This window comes from Stegodyphus dumicola, chromosome 5 (assembly GCF_044657685.1).
Source record: "Stegodyphus dumicola isolate Sdum_Otavi_A_Nest chromosome 5, ASM4465768v1".
In the NCBI taxonomy this organism is placed as follows: domain Eukaryota; kingdom Metazoa; phylum Arthropoda; class Arachnida; order Araneae; family Eresidae; genus Stegodyphus; species Stegodyphus dumicola.
Window position 1 is genome coordinate 33,574,230 of NC_140772.1, and position 20,048 is coordinate 33,594,277.

Here is a 20,048-nt window from a genome sequence, read left to right on the forward strand (position 1 = left end):
TAAAGTAGACAACCCTGTCTTTTCAAAGAGAAGAATCTATGGCCACTATAATGACCATCCCGTCTTCAAAAGGTTAAAAATAAATAGATAAAAACCTCACAAATTAAATGAAAGTCTCTCACAGACGGGCAGGCTGCATGGGTGTTTTCTTGGTTTTCCCCATGTGTTACGTGTTAATATGAGACAAAACCCTTAGATAGTCCTTTACAAAGTCATCTTTCCCTTCCTTGTTTGCTATGGTGGTGGTACTATAGGTTTTGAATTTTTATTTAGATGGTATATATTAGTCAAAAGGTTGAGAACTGCTGCTCTATGTCATTTTCAAACACCTGATATCTAGAGCCTTGTTTCTCAACTTTTTGTAAGTCGGGGAACACTACACATCTCTTCCTGTGCAGAACACTTACAATACACCATGAGCTTTAAAGAGAGATGGGCAACATTTCTGAAAAAGCATTTATGAAAAAGAGAAGGGCCATTGCTATATTAATAGTAATAGTAGTAATAATAATAATTATATGAAATCTCATAAAAGTATATCAAGTGTTTTATAAATAAATTCAAAGGTTTCAACAATGAGAACAATCTATAAAAACATTATTACTTTCTCTAAAGATTTTTCCTTGGAATGTGAAGTTGAAGATATTGAACTGTTTCTAAACCAAGAGTCTAATGAAAAACCAATGAAAAGTTGGCTGAATTAAAACAAAAAGGAATTAAACAAGAAGAAAAAAAAATTGACCAGGAAAAAATTTATCATAAGGGTTTATCTAAATGCTTTACAATGCTAAATTAATTTTCTACTAAGTTAAAATCCATGGATCCAAATTTTGAGATATTTACAAGAGTTCAATGGCAAATGACTAGCTGAAATTCTAGAAACTAGTTTGGACAGGTGCATCTTGTAAAAAAAAATAATGTATTTTAGCTACTTATTGTAAATATAGGTTATATTTAATTAAAGCTTATTTCATAGTTAATATTCTTCTAATATCTTATCTGATTTCATAGTTAATAGTTGAACTTCACTGAATAATCATGTAAGATGATCTCATTTGGAATACAAGACTATTTTTCTGCATTTAGTGTCCACCAGCGGCTGAGCGGTGAGATCATTAACATTACTAGTTTAATCCTGGTTTAAATCTTAGCAAATAGGCTGGTTGGATATGCTTTTCTACAGTTTTACCCACTATAATATGAATACTAGCCAGTTTCCCTTAGAAAATCCTCCGCGGAAGTATCTCTGTCCTTAGAAAGATTGTCTTTGTGTGCTTTGCCACAATATAAGTAACCTAACCCTCCCCCAGAACGGTCATCTTTGCACACATAACAAAATTTTGTTTGTTTATTTTTATCCAATGCTCTGGAAAATAGATTGTGTTGTACATGTAACTGTATTTATTATTATTATTAACCATAACTGTGATATAGAGCACTGTAGTAGCAATGTAGATTAAATGATGTTTGTGCAGATCTTCTAATCATTATTAAGCACTTATGTAACATATAAAAACGATACATGGTGCAGCCAGCAGTAGGTTTGAATAACCCTAAAGATATTCTAAACTTTGAAATATGATGGGAAGTTGTTTACAGTGAAATTGAAACTTCCATCACTGGTAAGTGCAATGTTTATTTTTATTTGAAGTGGCTAAAAATACATAAACTATTTAAAGTTTTAAATTAAATATGGTTGGATTAAAGCCACCAAATAACCTAAATTTCGAAGGTAATTTAAGCGAAAATTGGAAGAAATGGAAACAAAAATTCCAGATTTACCTGTTAGCGTCTAGTGGTATTACTATATCACCTGAAATTAAAGTAGCTATTTTATTGCATATTATTGGTGAAGAAGCGCTTGAAATGTATTAAAATATGTAAAGCTTGCTTGTGAATTAGCTGAACTTCAGCTGAAAACTGAAGAAAATAAAATTGAAGTGATCAAAAGGAATAAAATTCCACCTTTAGAGAAAAAATCTAGGATAATAAAGGATATCAAGATTTATTTAAAGGAATTGGGAATTTAACTTGATATACCTGTCACATTAAATTAAAACCAGGAGCTGCTGCTAAAATAGAGCCCTGTAGGATAATTCCACTTAGCTTATTAAATCCATTAACAAAGGAATTGGCAACAATGGAAAAAGATGGTATTATAAAGAAAGTCAATCAACCTACAGAATTTATGAATTCTTTGGTTGTTGGTTGTAGTAAGAAAATAGGATGGTAATTTAAAAGTGTGTTAGATTCTTTCCATGTACACATGACCTGTTTTAATTTGAGGGAGAGGGGAAAAGAATTTCACTAAATTGGAGAAAACTATATCACAATAACTTAAGATCAGTTTGTAAACTGTTAGGCTGCAAGATTTCTATGGCACTGATTTGCCAGACACATTGTCTGCCAAATCTGGTGATATTTTGCCTTGCGTGGTAACCATAAGATCTTGGTGAGATTTTATTTCATATGCAATCCATTTAATTAATTTAGGCATTTCTGTTCCGTTACACGAGTAATTTTTTATTTAATTGCACCTTTCACGTGGATTTTGTTTGTTGGATCGCATGCGGATGTTATCTGGATGTATTTGTGTCATTTTAATTGTTTGTTTATTGCCTTATTTATTATGGCTGGAATATTGGTGAAGGTTGTTGTTTAGAGATATCAACTACATATTTTGGATGATATCAAGTCTCAATTTTATAGATAGATATGCTGTTTGTGTTATTAATGTTGATTTTGTGCAGAATATTTACATGTGGACTTTTTGTGGGATCGGATTTAAGATGTGAGAAGTCTGAATCAAAATTAAATTTAAGAAAAAAGAATGTTTCATATGGATATATAGGTCTGTAAGCAAATGATTATTGTTATTTTCAGTAGAAAATGCTAAATTACACATAATATAAAATTTAAGGATACCTTGTAATATCATAACCTTAATTCCACCCATCTATGACATCACTAAGCTCTGCCTTCTCAATTTTGTTTACATTTTGCACTTTAAGCCAAGCATTTCTGGAAAAACACAGTTTTCTCCCCAAAAACTTTCACCAAGCCAGTACATCTGGCACATCTGTTCCATTTCTACAATAATGTAACATCAACGATCAGTAAAAGCTAGCCAAATGCATTGTTTTATATGCATTTTATTACTTTAGCAATAATAATGAAAATCAATCTGGACAGTATTTATATTTTTCTAGCCAATAGGTACCGTTCAGCTATCTGCTTTAAAATCTCTTCAAAAAAGCCTGTTTTCCTTTCAGACATTTTTTCCAAATAAATTCCCAGAGATAACTTGGAAAATTCATTTGTTTTTGAAATACTGTTTCATGGGATGTACATTTCTGCACTCTACTACTACTAGGGAAAATCCCATACTTCTGAAAAAATGTAACACTTTCTTTTTTGTTAATAGGCAAACTCCACAGTTACATTATGTTTCATTACAAGTAAATAAAACCCACATGCTAATCAAAGCAGAAACCATAAACATAACCTTCAAAATTCCAAAACTGCTTGTATTTAGTGGATTGTGAGATAAAATGCATTTTCATAAAATTCTGGGCTGCTTACTTCTGTTACATAACACTTTGCCAGTGTTTCTTGTCATGATTGGGCAAATAATGCACCAATACCCAATTTTCTGCTGTAAATAAACCTTATATTAATGCAGCAATTTAATTAATTTTCCTTTATTTTTAAATTAGATCAAGATACAACTGAATTGACTTATAACTGGTCATTTGGAACTTATGTGGTCATAAGTCAATGATCCCTAGTATGCATATAATATAAATATTTTAATCCATTTTGATTATATTTCTGCTTTTTTGTATTGTATTATTTTATTTATTTGTTTTTAGAATAGTAATTTTATGTTTAATCTATTTTGTGGCCCCATGATTCGTATTTAAGTGTTTATTTGTTGCATAGAATTTTAGAGTGTAACATCTTTGGAACTGTAAAAATAGCTCAATTAGAAGGAGAGATTTAGGCAATTCCGTTCCTAAAAGGCATTGGTGACAACTTGTGTGCTTTCTGGAAGATTCATGAAATCATATTTTTGAAACTATATAACATTCTTCCAAACGTTTATAGAGCCCATGCTGCAAGGTAAAAATATGAGTTGAAAAGCAAGGAGTTTAGTTGCAAATTAGCTGCAAGATTCAGCCATTAGCTGAATTATGAGTTAGGATTTACCCTGAAAGTGATGAGTAATTTTATGATTTATTTCATATGTAAGAAGTAGCTGCTAAGTATTCATCTTCTTGAGTTATTTCTAGTTATTATTGTGCTGTGTGTGCTATTGATTGTGTTTATTTTCTTTATTTTTAAGTTAGATCAAGATACAACTGAATTGACTTATTGGTAATTATTGGTAAGTTGGAACTTATGTGGTCATAAGTCAATGATCCCCAATATGCATATAATATAAATATCTTAATCCATTTTGATTATATTTTTGCTTTTTTGTATTGTATTATTTTACTTTTTTGTTTTTTAGCATGGTAATTTTATGTTTAATCTATTTTGTGGCTCCATGATTTGTACTGAAGTGTTTATTTGTTGCGTAGAATTTTAGATCTTTTAATGGAGTGTAACATCTTTGGAACTGTAAAAATAGCTCAATTAGAAGGCGAGATTTAGGCAATTTTGGTCCTAAGGGACATTGGTGACAACTTGTGTGCTTTCTGGAAGATTCGTGAAATCATATAGCATTCTTCCAAACATTTATAGAGCCTATGCTGCAAGGTATAAATATGGGTTGAAAAGCAAGGAGTTTAGTTGCAAATCAGCCGCAAGATTCAGATATTAGCTGAATTATGAGTTAGGGTTTACCCTGAAAGTGATCTGAGTAATTTTATGATTTATTTCATATGCAAGGAGTAGCTGCTAAGTATTCATCTTCTTGAGTTATTTCCAGTTATTATTGTGCTGTGTGTGCTATTGTGCTGTATGCGTTTATTTTCCTTATAAAGTGCTAATTTTTCCCTACTTATCTGGACTCATTTAAAGAGACATCAATGATCCCATGCTAGATATATATATTACAGAGCTGTTTATAAAATAATCAATTAAAATTTATCAAAATAATGAAAAAGAATTCTAAATACTTTTCATACTTTGAGCAAATAAGTGCTAAGGATTTCTCTTTTCGATTTGTTCGGATAAGGATACAGGTTTTTGTATTCGTATCACAGGATACAGGAACATCAATTTTTTCATTGTAGTGATCTTCCTTTTTTGACTATATAAAGAAAAACCATATTTGGTCAAGAACAACAGATACATTAAAATTATTGAATTTTATTACATAAAAGAATTTACATGAAATTACAATATAAACTTGAATACGATAATACTTACTGCAATGAAAATGAAGATTCAAACAAATTATAATAGATAACGTTCCTCAGACTAATACTTACTTTTGGAGTTCCACAGTTTGCATAATCTTGTGATGCTGCAACTGATGTTAATAATTTAAAGTTTGTATTTGGTGTAACAGGTTCCTCCATATTTTGATTGTATTTCTGAGGAGTAGATTTTCCAAAATCCTTTTGATTGCACTTTTTGGGGGTAGCTTTTGTGCAGATAATCACATTATTACTTCCTACTTTTTGGTCCAGCACTTGAGAAATATTTGAATTTGTAGAAGGTGAAAGAAAGTCACTATCTGGAGGGTAATTTTCCTTAAATGATGAGTTAGGTGAAATACACTCAAAATGATCACATTCGTACTTTACTCTTTTTATATCAGAACTCAGTTCCATTTCCACTTGTACAACTTCAATAATCTGAATAAGAGAAAGAGATAAAATAATAATTTTTCAATTAGGTCATACCATAGATGAATTAATAACTGTTCAAAAATTATCATTTAAGTAAATAATAAAAATTTTTGCTTAGAGTAGAGAGAAGGGTACTCCTTGTATTATCGCGAAGTTGCTATTTCATTTATGGTAGCCTGAGTAGTTGAATGTTATGGAAACACTATTATGATGTCAAATCAAAGAATTGCACAAATTCGGTATCCATGTACAGCCAAAAATAGTCAATTTTTGCCAAGGGATACCCGTAAATATATCTTTACTAAATTTTCAATTTGAAGGAAGGGTCTTCATAAATAAAAAAATTTGAAATTTGACATATTCAATATTTATAAAATCCACACAAAAAAGGTACTCTTTGGTTAACAGGACATTATGTGCCAAACTCTTTATTTCATTGCACATTTTCTGATTTAGTTCAAGTGCAATATGGTAACACTTTTAAAAAAGCGTAAAATCTACATAAACACCGATAAAGTCTCGTGATCAGCAATATCATGTACGCTGAGCAAAAGAAGTTCTTTATTCAAATTTCACGTTACATCTATTCGCACAGTGCCAGCTGCCTGGGTTTTAAAAGGCAATGTGTTACGTTTCGAATCAATCGGATTGAAAGTTTATGTGCAATGTCTCCTTCTTTAGTCGAGCGTGCGTTACTGGTCAAATTTTTACCTCAACCAGTGCAACGCGTCAGCCGCTCTTCGTGCTTTTAGAACGCACACACACACAAAAAAAAAAAAAAAAAAAAAAAGTAAAGTAAAGGTAACAGTCCTGTGTCAGTTAATGGGCTAAAGCAATGGTTGCAACATTTGAGAAAACAGGTTTTCTGAAGGTTCAGTCAAGCAGAGGATGGAAACCTGTACCACAGGATACAATCGAAGCAGTTGCCACGGCGATTGTCGACAGAGGACCAGACAATATTGCTGCCACCCCTAGCGCTCGGAATATGGATATGCAGTATGGAACAGTACGCTATGGAAAATCTTACGAAAGATTATCAACATTATCCGTACAACATCAGCCGTGTACAGGAGTTACTGTACCCCGACCATGATAAGCGATTGACTTTTGCTCTCACCTTTCTTGCCAGAATGGAGGTGGATGATGCTTGGCCGTGGAAAATCTTATGGGTAGACGAGGCCCTCTTTTACCTGAATGGAACTGTGAATACCCAGAACTGCCAAATTTGAGATGACAAATCACCACATGCAGTCACAGCAATTCCCTTACATTCACCAAAGGTAACTGTTTGGTGTGGGTTCACAGCGGAATTTATCGTAGGTCCATTCTTCTATGAGAACACAGGACCAAAAACCTGTTCTATTACTGGAGATAAATATCACCACATGTTGAACAGCTTTGTCATTCCGGCACTTCAGCAAAGACAATGCTTGGGGGAAATCATTTTCATGCAAGATGGTGCCCCTCCACACGTTGCTGTACGGGTGCAACAGATGCTACGACAGAAATTCACAAAAGAAAGAGTCATTAGACGCTACTTTCCAACAGCATGGCCACCTCGTTTGCCTGATCTTACTCCATGGGACTTCTGGCTATGGGGTTACCTTAAGTCCAAGGTCTATCAAGGAGTGGTCCAGGACTTGGCTACGTTGAAGGATAACATTTCATGGACTGTAGGGAGATTCCTGCAGACGTGTTACTTTCTGCTGTTGTGCATACTGTGCACAGAATGCAATATGTGGTCCACAACAATGGCAGCCACATTGAACCTCATCTGAATGCAAAATAAAAGGTAATTTTCGTATTGATTTGAATTTGTTAACACTCTATTTTCTATTACACAGCGCCAAATATTCCCCTAGCGGTGACTTTTGGAACTAATTTGTTTTTTCACGCAATCTTTCATCCCCCGTCTTGTTTAATCTTCCTACAAAATGTGGCGTCATTCTCGCAAATAGATCGTGCTACAGAACACTGTGAGCACTGTCAGTTTAATTATGGCCACCTGGTGTGTGTGTGTATATATATATATATATATACACAGGGGTTGGACAAAAATATGGAAACACCTTTAAAAAAGCATGTTTCTTTGCTTAATATGGTGTAGGAAACCCGTTGGCATCCAAAACAGCTTGCAGTCTTCTTGGAATGGATAAATACAGTTCCTGTATGTTTGCCAAGGGAATATTATACCATTCTTCCTGCAAAACGGTGAGAAGTTCAGATAACGATGTTGGCGGTGGATAACGAGAACGCACTTTCCGTTTCAATGTAGACCACAAAGGTTCGATAATATTCAGGTCTGGTGACTGTGGTGGCCAGGGGAGATGGGACAATTCATCCTCGTGCTCAGAAAACCAGTCCTGGCCAATGTGAGCTGTGTGAACAGGGGCTTTGTCGTCTTGGAAGAACCATCACCATCGGGGAACAAAGTTTGTACCATGGGATGAACTTGATCGGCCAAAATGTTCACATAAGTCTTGGCAGTCATGTGCCCTGACACAGTTATCATGCGGCTAGCAGAGAACCACGATATGGCTGCCCAAACCATAACAGAACCCCTGCCATGTTTCACTCTTGGCAACAAGCAGTCTGTATTATAGGCTTGAGATGGCGTTCTCCAGACGTAAACTCAGCCAGAAGTGGGAAACAATGTGAAAGAAGACTCGTCACACCATATTACTCGCTTCCACTGCTCTATAGTCCAGGCTTTATGACTTAAACACCACCTTTTCCTGTTACGGGCATTAGCATCACTGATGAGTGGCTTCTCAATTGCAGCACGGCCAGCAATTCCCTGTTTATGAAGCTCCCTTCTAATTGTTTTGGTACTCACAGGGTTCGGTAACACAACATTCATTTCAGCAGTAACTTTTGCAGCTGTGGTCTTCTTATTTTTTTGTCACGATTGCCCTTAATGATCGTCTGTCACGATCACTCAGGACACACTTTCGTCCGCGCTGTGATTTAGCAGATGATGTTTTTCCGCTTTTCAAATATGCGGAATAAATCTTCGATACAGTACCTCTTGAAACACTAAACACCTCGGCTATCTTGCTTACGGAAGCATCTACCATACATGCTCCAAAAAGTTGCCCATGTTCGAAGTCTGTTAACTCTGACATAATGCAATGACAACCTCACATAACAGTACTCCGACAACAACTGAACTGTTTAGCACATTTACGAAGTTGTATAGGTGGCGTCAGTAATCAAAAACGCCAGCGCCACCTACATATTTCATTAAAATCAATCCTTTTCAAACATGCATTTCACAAGATGTTTCCATATTTTTGTCCATCCACTGTATATGGGAGAAAGAGCATCTCACTTTACTATATATTTTATGCTTCATACTAGATGCGTGGTAGACTTTTTTTTTTTTTTTTTCATAATAAAGAATGTGAAATTCTTAATTTCAGTTTGTGAGTTGAGGCTTATTTATTGATTAGCTATGAGGTGCTTCAATAAAACAGGTTTACTCAAAATTGAATCAGTGTAGATCTACTAACACTAACTTCTATCAAAGGGTGTACCTTTCTCTGTACTTGTCAAACACTGTTTGTAAAGCTCTTTGTTGGGACTGAAATCCTGTAGAGGTATTGTAAATGAGTGAGTTTCCCAGGAACGAAGGAAAAGTGATTGCTCAAGTGAGACCTGGTTTTCCTTCTTGAATGCCAGTAAACAGGTGAAGGTGCAACCTCTACATTCTGTAATGTTCAAAATCTTCCTGTTCGGATACATGCATTAAATTTACAGGAAGTTCTCAAAACACTTCCTTGCATTATCAGTCTTTGGATGGAAAATGTAGTGCCACTGTAAGCTAAACAGGAAGGAAAGAAAGTATTAGTTACACCTGTAGCCATGAAGTGAAAGATTGACTTGGAGAAAGTGGAATCTTTTAGCTGGAAAGAAACATGAATTTTGAATGGTAATAGGTTATTTGGAAGAAATATTCTGTAATATGTTCTGGGCATAATTTGTAATATGTAAAAAGTGCCCAAGCGAAAAATTTTAACCTGCAAGAAAACAAATTGTAACGATTATGATATTCTTGATAGCTATAACCAAAGGAAAAACACATTTAAATTGTAAATTTTCCAAACAACTGTGCACTGTTTACTTTAACAAAGAACTATAATTGAAGATCTAACAAAAAATGCAAATGTCCCAAGAAAGTACAAAAGTGACGAAAAATCTCTTCCGAAGAGGAGTCCTAGAAATCATCTCAGAAGAGGTGTTTTGATTATCTTTAGATATCGAAACTCCTCTCTAGGACGATTTCAAGAAAGAGATTAAAACAGGTTCCTTTTCCTAAAGTTCTTTTGACCACAAAAGCTGTGGAATTCGCTAAAATGTAAAACAGAATGTTTGGCCCAAGTAATGGACGACTCAAGAAATAGGAACAGAGAAATGACATTGCTGTTCAGAAACTTCAGAATGAAAAGCAAGAGGCAGATCATCATGAGGCTAATAATGGGATAAAAGATGTTGTTAAAAATATATTTACAGGGGGGGCTTGGAGAAAATTGACAATTTTTGGCTGTACATAGATACCAAGTTTGTGCAATTCTTTGACTTCTTATTTTGATTTTGTGTAGCGGTGATTTTTGCGTCAAAACTCGCCGCTACACAAAGATAAAATAACAAGTAAAAAAATAGCACAGACTTGGTATCCATGAACACATTAACATATTTTCACTTTAAAAAAATCAGGGAATTGCAGAAACTTGGTATTGCGCACAGCCTTGACTTTGTTTGCGTACACATTGATGTATTTCCACTTAAAAAATCAAAGGACCAGTCAACAAAAAATATATGATCTCAATAAACTACATTTTAAATCAAACAATCAAATAACATAAAAAAGGAAATCCATCTCAGCACCACACAAAGGAAATAGTCACTTACCTTATTTAGAAATTTACCTGCCTTTAATCAAACAAAATTCTTTAACAGCATTCAAAAACTTCCTAAAATTATCTGAACTAGAATCTGTACACTGGCGCTACCACATAAATTCACAAAGAGTCAAAAACAGCCTCCGCAGCGCCGATATACTCCGACGTTTAACCATACATATTTCCTTCCTACAAACAGGACACTTATAACGGCTACTAAGTAAATCATTTACACACCAGTCAATTAAAGCTCCTTTCCCCTTTCGCTCCAAATCGTACAGAAACTTCAAATTAATCTTACCATATTCAGCCTGTCTACCATCTAAACCATTAAAAAAAAAAAGGCAATGCACTTCCTAACCAACATACACCACAAGCCCTTAGAGGTTCGAATCCCGCGAACGGGCTGGCTGCATGGGCGTTTTCGTGGTTTTCCCCATGTGTAACGTGTATACGAGCCAGTTTCCCTTAGAAAGTCCTCCACGAAGGCATCCCTTCCTTCAGGCAGATAGCCCTCGTGTGCTTTGCCATAATTAAATAATCCAATCCAATCCACAAGCCCTTACAAAACATTTCCCATCATGCAATCAATTGCGTCTTAATAGGCTTTACATAACATTCAACTACTCAGGTTACCATAAATGAAACAACTTTTCTTATTATGAGGGGCACCCTTCAATCTACTCTAACCAAGATATTTTACCTAGGCTGCTAAATGAATAAACTCTACACGATACTTATAAGTGAAACTGGTCTGTTTTACATAGCACTGGCAGAATACACATAATATTAAAAAACGAAACAGCAGCTGGTGTTAAGAAACTGAAGGGAATGAATTACTGTATTATTAATGTGCAATATTGATGCAACAGTTAAAATGACACCATCGTTGCTGGAAAGAACAGAAATGCTCAATGTTTGCAAGGAGTCGTGTATTTATTTCTAACAACAAGAACTTATGGATGAAAAGCAGTATTTTTTGTTAATTCTCTTTCGAAATTGGACAGCCAACTGAAAATCATAAAAACACCTTGATTCCTAGATAATTTTCCTTGCACTCCTCTGATCTTGTTCTAAAAATTTTTAATTTACGTTGCTTCCTGCAATACAACTTCTATCATTCAACCTTTATACCAGTGTATTTGAAAGCTTTTATAATGCCATTATAGAAGAGATTACAGTTGAAGGATATACAAAATAAAGATTCTGGTGAAAACATGAGCAGTTTGAAGATCTCAAAATTAAAAGTTGCTTTTGAAAAATGTGGTTTTTATTTAAACAAGCTTCAAAGGATTTGCAAAGCTATAGTCAATGTTTCAGATTTTAGTGAAGGATGTTATGAAAATTTATTTTGATTTACTTTTTAGAATATGTCGTATTTTTGAAAGAACTCAGACAATATGTGAATAAAACTTATAAAATGTTAAATGAGAATTAGAAAATTTTAAATGAGATTTAGAAACTTAAACTAAAGTGAAAGTGAAATGGAAGAAAATGAAGACCTGCCAATCCCAATCGAATGTAGAAAAGTAATTTTAAAAACTCTTGAAATCAATGGCAGTGATCAGACACAATCATCAGCAATTTTACGAAAAAACATGAAGAGATTTTCTTTGTAAAAGTTAAAAATTTCATCAAGTATAAAATAAATTTCAAAATTCACAAATCACTGTTTATTAAATTCAGCCACTTAATAAACACAAAAATTTATGGAATGGAAGAAGCTGCAGGTACTGAATATGTATGTGTGTATATATATATATATATATATATATATATATATAATGTAACTCAAAATTACTAGCTTCAATTTGGTTATGGCCCCTTTCTGGAATCTAAACTTTGTGATATTTGGAAACTAATCTGCATTATGTCAACTTATCCTGCATTGTGGATGGTTCTCATCATCCTCTCACAAAGCTCAAAATTCAAACAAAGAAACAGGTCTTTAAATACTACTGCTACTATTTTGCAGCCCCTTTTTTGTCTACTTCAGCTTGCTGCTGCTTAGACATATACTTGTCCCTCTGCTTTGTCTCCATTATATGAGAATCTAAGCTTTCAAATTTGTGCAGGTGCATATTGCACCCATGATGATTATGTGAACCTGTTTGGGTTTAGAGTAGATTGAAGGGTGCCTCTTGTATTATCGTGAAGTTGTTGTTTCATTTATGGTAACCTGAGTAGTTGAATGTAATGGAAACTTTATTATGATGTAATCGGTTGATTGATCGTGATAAATTTTGAATTATGAGAAAAGATTTATAAGGGCTTGTGATGTGTGTTGGTTAGGAAGTATATTGCTAGCTTTGTGGTTTAAATGGTAGAATGGATGAATGTGGTAAGATTAATTTGAAGTTTCTGTAGAATTTGGAACAAAAGAGTAAAAGAGCATTAATTGAGAGGTGTGTAAATGAAGGTTTATTCAGAAGCCATTAGTGTCCTGTTTGTAGGAAGGAAATGAGCATGGTCGAACGTTGGAGGTTAATGACACTACGAAGGATATTTTCGACTCATTTTTTTAAAATTTATGTGGCGTCGCCAATATACAGATTCTAGTTCAGATAATTTCAGGAAGCTTTTGGATGCTGTTAAGGAACTTTGTTTGAAAAGGGGAATTTCTAAAAAAGGTAAGTGGATATTTTCTTTGCATAGTGCTAAGATGCATTTTCTTTTTTATGTTGCTTGATTTAAAATGTAGTTTATCGAGATTATATATTTTTTGTTGGCTGCTTCTTTGACTTTTTAAGTGAATATAGATCGATGTGTACATGGACAAAGTCAAGGGAGTATGCAATGCCAAGTTTATGGAAGCCTATGATGTTTTTTTAATGAAAATAGATCGATGTGTACATGGATGAAGTGAAGGGAGTACGCAATGCCAAGTTTGTGCAATTCTGATTTTTTTTAAAGTGAAAATAGGTTGACATGTACATAGATACCGAGTGTGCAATTCTTGGTTGATCTTTACAATATGGTAACTGGTAGTTTGGCGACATTTTGGAGGCGATAAAGGTTACTACCTGGAACTTTGGTAATAATGTGAGCAGTACTCAGTTCCGATTACGCATTATTTTGTGTGAGGGAAATGAGAGATCATGGGATATCTCATGTGATATTAAAGGACGAATTACGGTTCTTTAATCGGAAAAGGAGGGAAATCGGGAAAAAATCTGGAAATTTTGTATTTGGCTTTATTCTGTGTTGTGTGAAACAGTGTTCGTGAATTTTTGGATCCCATGGCCGTAACTAAAGTGAATTCGAAATGGGTATTTATGTATGTATTAATTTAATGTATGTGCTCATTTATATTTTAAGTAGTGTTTTTGAATTTAATTATATTTTAATTAAATGATAGTTATTTTGTGAATTTTATGTTTGTAGGAATTTGGTATACGTTTTAGTTGAAGTAAACGTGCATGGAAATAATTTAAATATCTGACACTTAAGTATTTGTAATGGTTGCAGTATGAATTCGTTGGTGACGTGTATAATGTAATAGATGATTTAGAGGTAAAAGTTTTTGGATATTTTATTTATTTTATATGTGGAAATGTTCATATTTGGAAAGGGTAAATACTTTTTCACGATCAGGTAATTTCATATATGTTCTTTTTACCGGGTTTAAAGATTGAGAAAATTGTCATGTATTTTCGTGAAATTTTTCTAATTTATGAGAAAAAAGCAGTGTACATGTATATAGTGAAGAGTGTGCGCAATGCCATTTTTGTGCAATTCTGGGATGTTTTTTTAAGTAAAAATAAGTCGGCGTGTACATGGTTTAGTGATATTTTAATTAAATGATAGTTATTTTGTGAATTTTATGTTTGTAGGAATTTGGTATACGTTTAAGTTGAAGTAAACGTGCATGGAAATAATTTAAATATTTGATACTAAGTATTTGTAATGCTTGCGGTATGAATTCGTTGGTGACGTGTATAATGTAATAGATGATTTAGAGGTAAAAGTTTTTGGATATTTTATTTATTTTATATGTGGAAATGTTCATATTTGGAAAGGGTAAATACTTTTTCGCGATCAGGTAATTTCATATATGTTCTTTTTACCGGGTTTAAAGATTGAGAAAATTGTCATGTATTTTCGTGAAATTTTTCTAATTTATGAGAAAAAAGCAGTGTACATGGATATAGTGAAGAGTGTGCGCAATGCCATTTTTGTGCAATTCTGGGATGTTTTTTTAAGTAAAAATAAGTCGGCGTGTACATGGTTTATGTGTATGTGTTATTTTGAAAAAGGCGCAAGGAGTATGGTATTGTGCACTTTTTCCCAATTTTGCAGTGAATATTTGTCATGATTAAGCAGTTTTGTTTGATAAAATTTCTAGCATAAGTGTAATTCGGCAAGTAGATTGTTGGAAGAAGTGTTCAGTAGGTAAAAAGAAAAGAAACATGTCTTTACTTCGTGAAGACAAAATGGCGGCGGGGAAAAAAAAAAATAGAGGGTTGCTGTAGGAGAGTTGGTTGCCAAATTTTCACCAAAAAATCGCCAAGTTACCATAATGTAAAGATCAACCCAATTCTTTGACTTGTTATTTTGTCTTGGTGTAGTGGGCATTTTTTGAGCAAAAATCACAGCTACACAAAGCCAAAATAATAACTCAGAATTGCACAAACTCGGTATCTATGTACTGCCAAAAATCGCCAATATTCACCAAGGGGCACCCGTAAATATATTTTAACCCATTTGGTTACAAAATAAGACTATATTGAATTATTGCCACCTCAGCTGAAATAATTTTGTAACCAATTACAATAGAGTACTACAATTCCTGCAAACTCAACATAATGACATGACATTCCATCTGCACATACATAAATAGTAATTCTATGTACTGCATGTAATATTTGCTCTGTTTGCCCTATCTTAAAAAAGTTATCGAGTTACGCAGAATATCGAGATATCAGGAGTTGTGTTTGTGAGACTCTAATGTACTTTTTAGTTATGGCCGAGAAAACTGCTGTATAGACTGGAAATTGCAGTGTAGTGGATGGAATTTTAGAAGACTCACGACCAGCAACCTTAAACATTTATTTTTGGAAGACGGATTTCTTAGCACATATCTTTTCTTTGATAGAACACTAAAGGTGCTAAACGTATCCCTCAATTTTAGATACATCTTAAATAATGCAGAATAGCTAACAGAGGCTATCTCTATTGTTATGTCACATAATGGATCTGTGCCATCTTCTAACTCTCAAATAATCTTTAAAATTATTACACACTCCCATATAAGTAGTCACAATTTATGTTCTGAAAAAACTGAAATCATCAGTACAATAAATATTGTCATAAACAAAATGGAACTGAAAATAAAAGTGTTTCAGAAAGCATAAATAAAATTGGGCATTTAAAAAAATTTCAGTCCATTTAAAAGTAATATTACAGGGAAAAAAAAATCTTAAAAACAGACCACTGACTATAATATTTTACTTCTCAAAGTATAACAGTACATAACATTCTTTAATATTTTATATGTTAATTTTTCTGTCATTCCACAGGCTGTCAGTACTGGAAAACTTCAAAAAGATAAATTGTATTTCTATATTATAAATACTGACTTTTTGGAACTACTCTGATATGCACCCTCAAGTCGCCAAACTTCTCGCCAAATATTTTTGGCGAGAAACTTCACGCTGCCATATTACTATCTAAATTTTTTGTCTACATTTTGAACTTTTAGCCTAAAATGTCTGCAAAAACTATGTTTTGAACACACAATTTAGCTAAAAATCCGAAACAAAAACAAAAAATTTAGATAGCAAAAACGTAAAGTTTCTAACCAAAAATATTTGACAAGAATCCAAAAAAACATCTACGAATTGCACAATGTAGGCAATGAACGAATCTACAAACTACGCACACCTCGCTTTAATAAATTAACATAACAGCAATAAATTTCAAAGAATACCATGTACACAGCATCCTGTTTAAACTTAAAAAAAATTCTACGAATTGCACAATTTAGGCAAGGAAGGAATCTACGCACTCCTCGCTTTAATAAAATAACATAACAATAAATTTCAAATAATACCATGTACACAGAGTTCTGCTTCAACTTTAAAAAACATCTACGAATTGTACAGTCTAGACACTAAACAAAATAAACTAAAATAAATTTCAAACAATTTAAAAAAACAACAATAACGACAGTAATTCATACTAAAGAACCAATGAACATAACATTCTATAAAATAAGAACAAGGATAAAATAAAATGCACTTACCATGAATTAATGCGTTTTCAAATAGCAGAAATATAAATTTCATACCGCCTTTAACATGCCGCCACGTAATCACTATCGTATTTACATGACAGCCAGACACACTATCCAGAAAATTTATACTATGGTTCACAAATAAATAAAATCACAAATCCCTACTTCTATCATGCACTGCCATTAAAAATCTCCCAGACCCTCTTTCCACACTTCCAAATACCCACTACCCCTCAACAGGATAGCCACAATCATATTTCCTTTTGCTGAACTTCAATTCAACAACTACCATTTTATCTTTCCCTCCCATCTTCTCAGACACAGAGGTGAACCAATGAGCTCCAGCAAAAGATTTTTCAACGTCAACAGAGTTGCCATAGAACACGCAATCGTGCCAAAAACCAGCGCAGAACACATATCGCCACATTTGGTGAAATTAGGGCGTATATTAGAGTTGTACCGACTTTTTAAATTCTGCAACAATTATGGTTAGTCTATATTTTAGGGTACCCCTTGGATTATCTTCAAAATGTTTCATTTATGGTAACCTGAGTAGTTGAATGTTATGGAAACCCTGTTATGATGTTTATGTTTGATTTAAAATGCAGTTTACTGAGATTATATATTTTTGTTTTAATTATGTTTTGGATGCCATTTTACTGGGGAAGTCCATTGGACATAAACAGGAATGATTTCAAAAAATCACCCATTTTCTCCAAGGAATACCCTGAAATGTATTTTTACCCAATTAAATAATGTATCTTTTATGAAACTTCTGCTGCTTACATAACTCACTGCAGAGTGAAATGACTGAAAATATTTGTTCATACTGAATTTGTATTTAAAATTTATCAAATTTCTCATATTATAGAATTTTTATTAGAATTGCTATAATTTAAACAGTGACTTAAAACCTATTTTTAAGTACCTTTTGATAATATACTACAGATACTTTTGATTATAAAATCCTTGGTGAAAAATGATTCTAAATACTTAATAATTTTACTGCATTTTAAGTACTAGGCTCTGTTTACCAACATTTAAAATAATATTATATAAGCCACTAAAATATGCATTTTTTAAATAAAAATTAGACTGTAGAGGGTTTAATCCTAGTATCCGTTGCACACGGGATTTGGCTGCTTTTGGCGACTTTTATGATGAGCAGTAAAAACGGGACATATACGATAAGTAGTAAACGGGTATTCAAAGAATATATATAGTTATACATAGTATATATTATGTATATAGTGTATTATCACTATATATACATAGACGTTCTTTTGGTAATTTTCGGTGTTAGCGATAATTTTTAAAATCGCGCCAAGGCTGCACCGTATACTAGGATTTTACCCTGTAGAGTTACATTTTATCCTCATATATTTACAAACAATAATTTTATAGCTGTCCAAAATTTATTTTGTTCTTACATACTGTTAAAATATTTCCAGAGGCTTTATACTAGGTACATTGATAAAAATTAAACAAATTTAGACTTTCATTCTTTAATATCTACACACTAGTTATACAGATTATCAAAAGAAATATAAATTTCAAAAATTGATAATTCAGAAGTTGACAAATATATGATAGGTATGTGTCTATAAATACAGAAATGAAAAAAGTGCTAAATCATGCAAAAAGTGACAAGTTAAACATGACAAGAATTCTTAGTATGTTACAGAAATGAAATTGTTTTAAATTATAAATTTATGATGAGTTTACTGTTTAAGAAGGTCATAAAAAATTTATTAGTGTTTTCCATAATGAATTTGAATGAAAACCGAGACATACCATAACGCACGCCATAAGTATAGAATTAAATTTGCTGTAATTATTTTGAAGTTCATTCTAGAATTAATACCTTAAAATTTACATTCATTCATAATGTTACGTCATTAAACAGGATATAAGAATTTCGATTTCGTTAAGAAAAAAAGATGGAAACACCTATTCTTTTACATTTAAAATAAAGTGATATCCACTATTTTTTATTTTTTTCTTGAAACAGTAATTTCCATTTCAGAAACAGTTCGAAGAATTTTGATTTTTTGTTTTTTAAGCGAATAGACATTAATGTGAGAATGATAAAGTCATAAAATAAACGTAACATGAATAAGAGTATATATACACATGAAAAATATTTCGTTGAAGTTTTTTATTAGATATATATGACATGAAAACGTTATTAAATGAAGATTACACCTTGTAACATTATAAAATTTCAATGGAAAAAGTTCGTTGGTAAAGTACGATTTGGAATTCTGTTTATGAACTGAGGTTAAGTATGATGCAATTTTGTTATCTGTGATAAAATTAGTTTAGTATTCACAGCTAATTAAGATAATATTAATATACAAACAATTTATTTATATACTAAAATAATATATAGCAGGCTGGCAAAGGCTTACTTTGATACAAGTTTTTCATAAAACTAACAGAAAATACTTTTATTAGCTAGAGATTCTTGAGTTAGACTTAACTGGTGATAGTCATCATTTGAAAGAAAATGCCCCTATCTTATCTTAAAAATAGCTTAGTAATCGGAAATTTAATACTACTCATCCGAACGAGCGCGCTATTTACACAACCGTTAAACAAATTTCGCGGCTTTTGCTGCCAACAACTGGTGCCACATCATCAATAAAAAAGCATATCTGTATCAATATGATCCTATAACATTATAAACCATTACCGAATAAAATAAAGTTATTAAAATTATTCTTATAACTATTACTATTGGTTGAGAAGAACAAATAAATAATATAAATAAAATTAATTTACCTTTAATACTTGGAATCCTTTATTATAAAAAATATTCTGAAATCCTCTTCTCAATTACATTAAACTTCAAATTTAATCTTGCAATAATTTTTATTTTAGCCTTTATAGTTAAACTTCCTGTCACATCATCTAACAACACACTAAATTCAAGGTCACTCGGGTTCTCTTCTTCAAAAAATTTTAAGATTTATTTATCTGGTTGTATGATAGTTATGTAGTCTTCTTTAAGGTTAAAATATTTTTGAAACATTCTTTAAAGTTAATACTTGTTAGTTGTTTCTTTTGCTTAGAATAAATGTTTTAGTCATGTATTGAGTAAAATATTAA

At 32.6% G+C, this 20,048-nt stretch overlaps 1 protein-coding gene across 3 annotated transcripts in view; it reads right to left on the minus strand.

Annotated features, from left to right (window-relative positions):
- Nucleotides 1–20,048, minus strand: part of LOC118186671 (uncharacterized) — a 72,554-nt gene that overhangs the window by 33,687 nt on the left and 18,819 nt on the right. The window contains exons 1-3 of one of the 3 annotated variants that reach the window (XM_085816550.1): nucleotides 19,722–19,866; nucleotides 5,439–5,807; nucleotides 5,133–5,257 (exon numbers count right to left, since the gene is read on the minus strand). In XM_085816550.1, coding sequence (XP_085672676.1) covers nucleotides 5,133–5,257; nucleotides 5,439–5,783 — 470 coding nt within the window. In that variant the 5' untranslated portion in view covers nucleotides 5,784–5,807; nucleotides 19,722–19,866. Of the gene's footprint in view, nucleotides 1–5,132; nucleotides 5,258–5,438; nucleotides 5,808–19,348; nucleotides 19,548–19,721; nucleotides 19,867–20,048 lie in introns of those variants that run through there. The other 2 variants (XM_035356793.2, XM_035356794.2) reach the window with 2 other exon arrangements.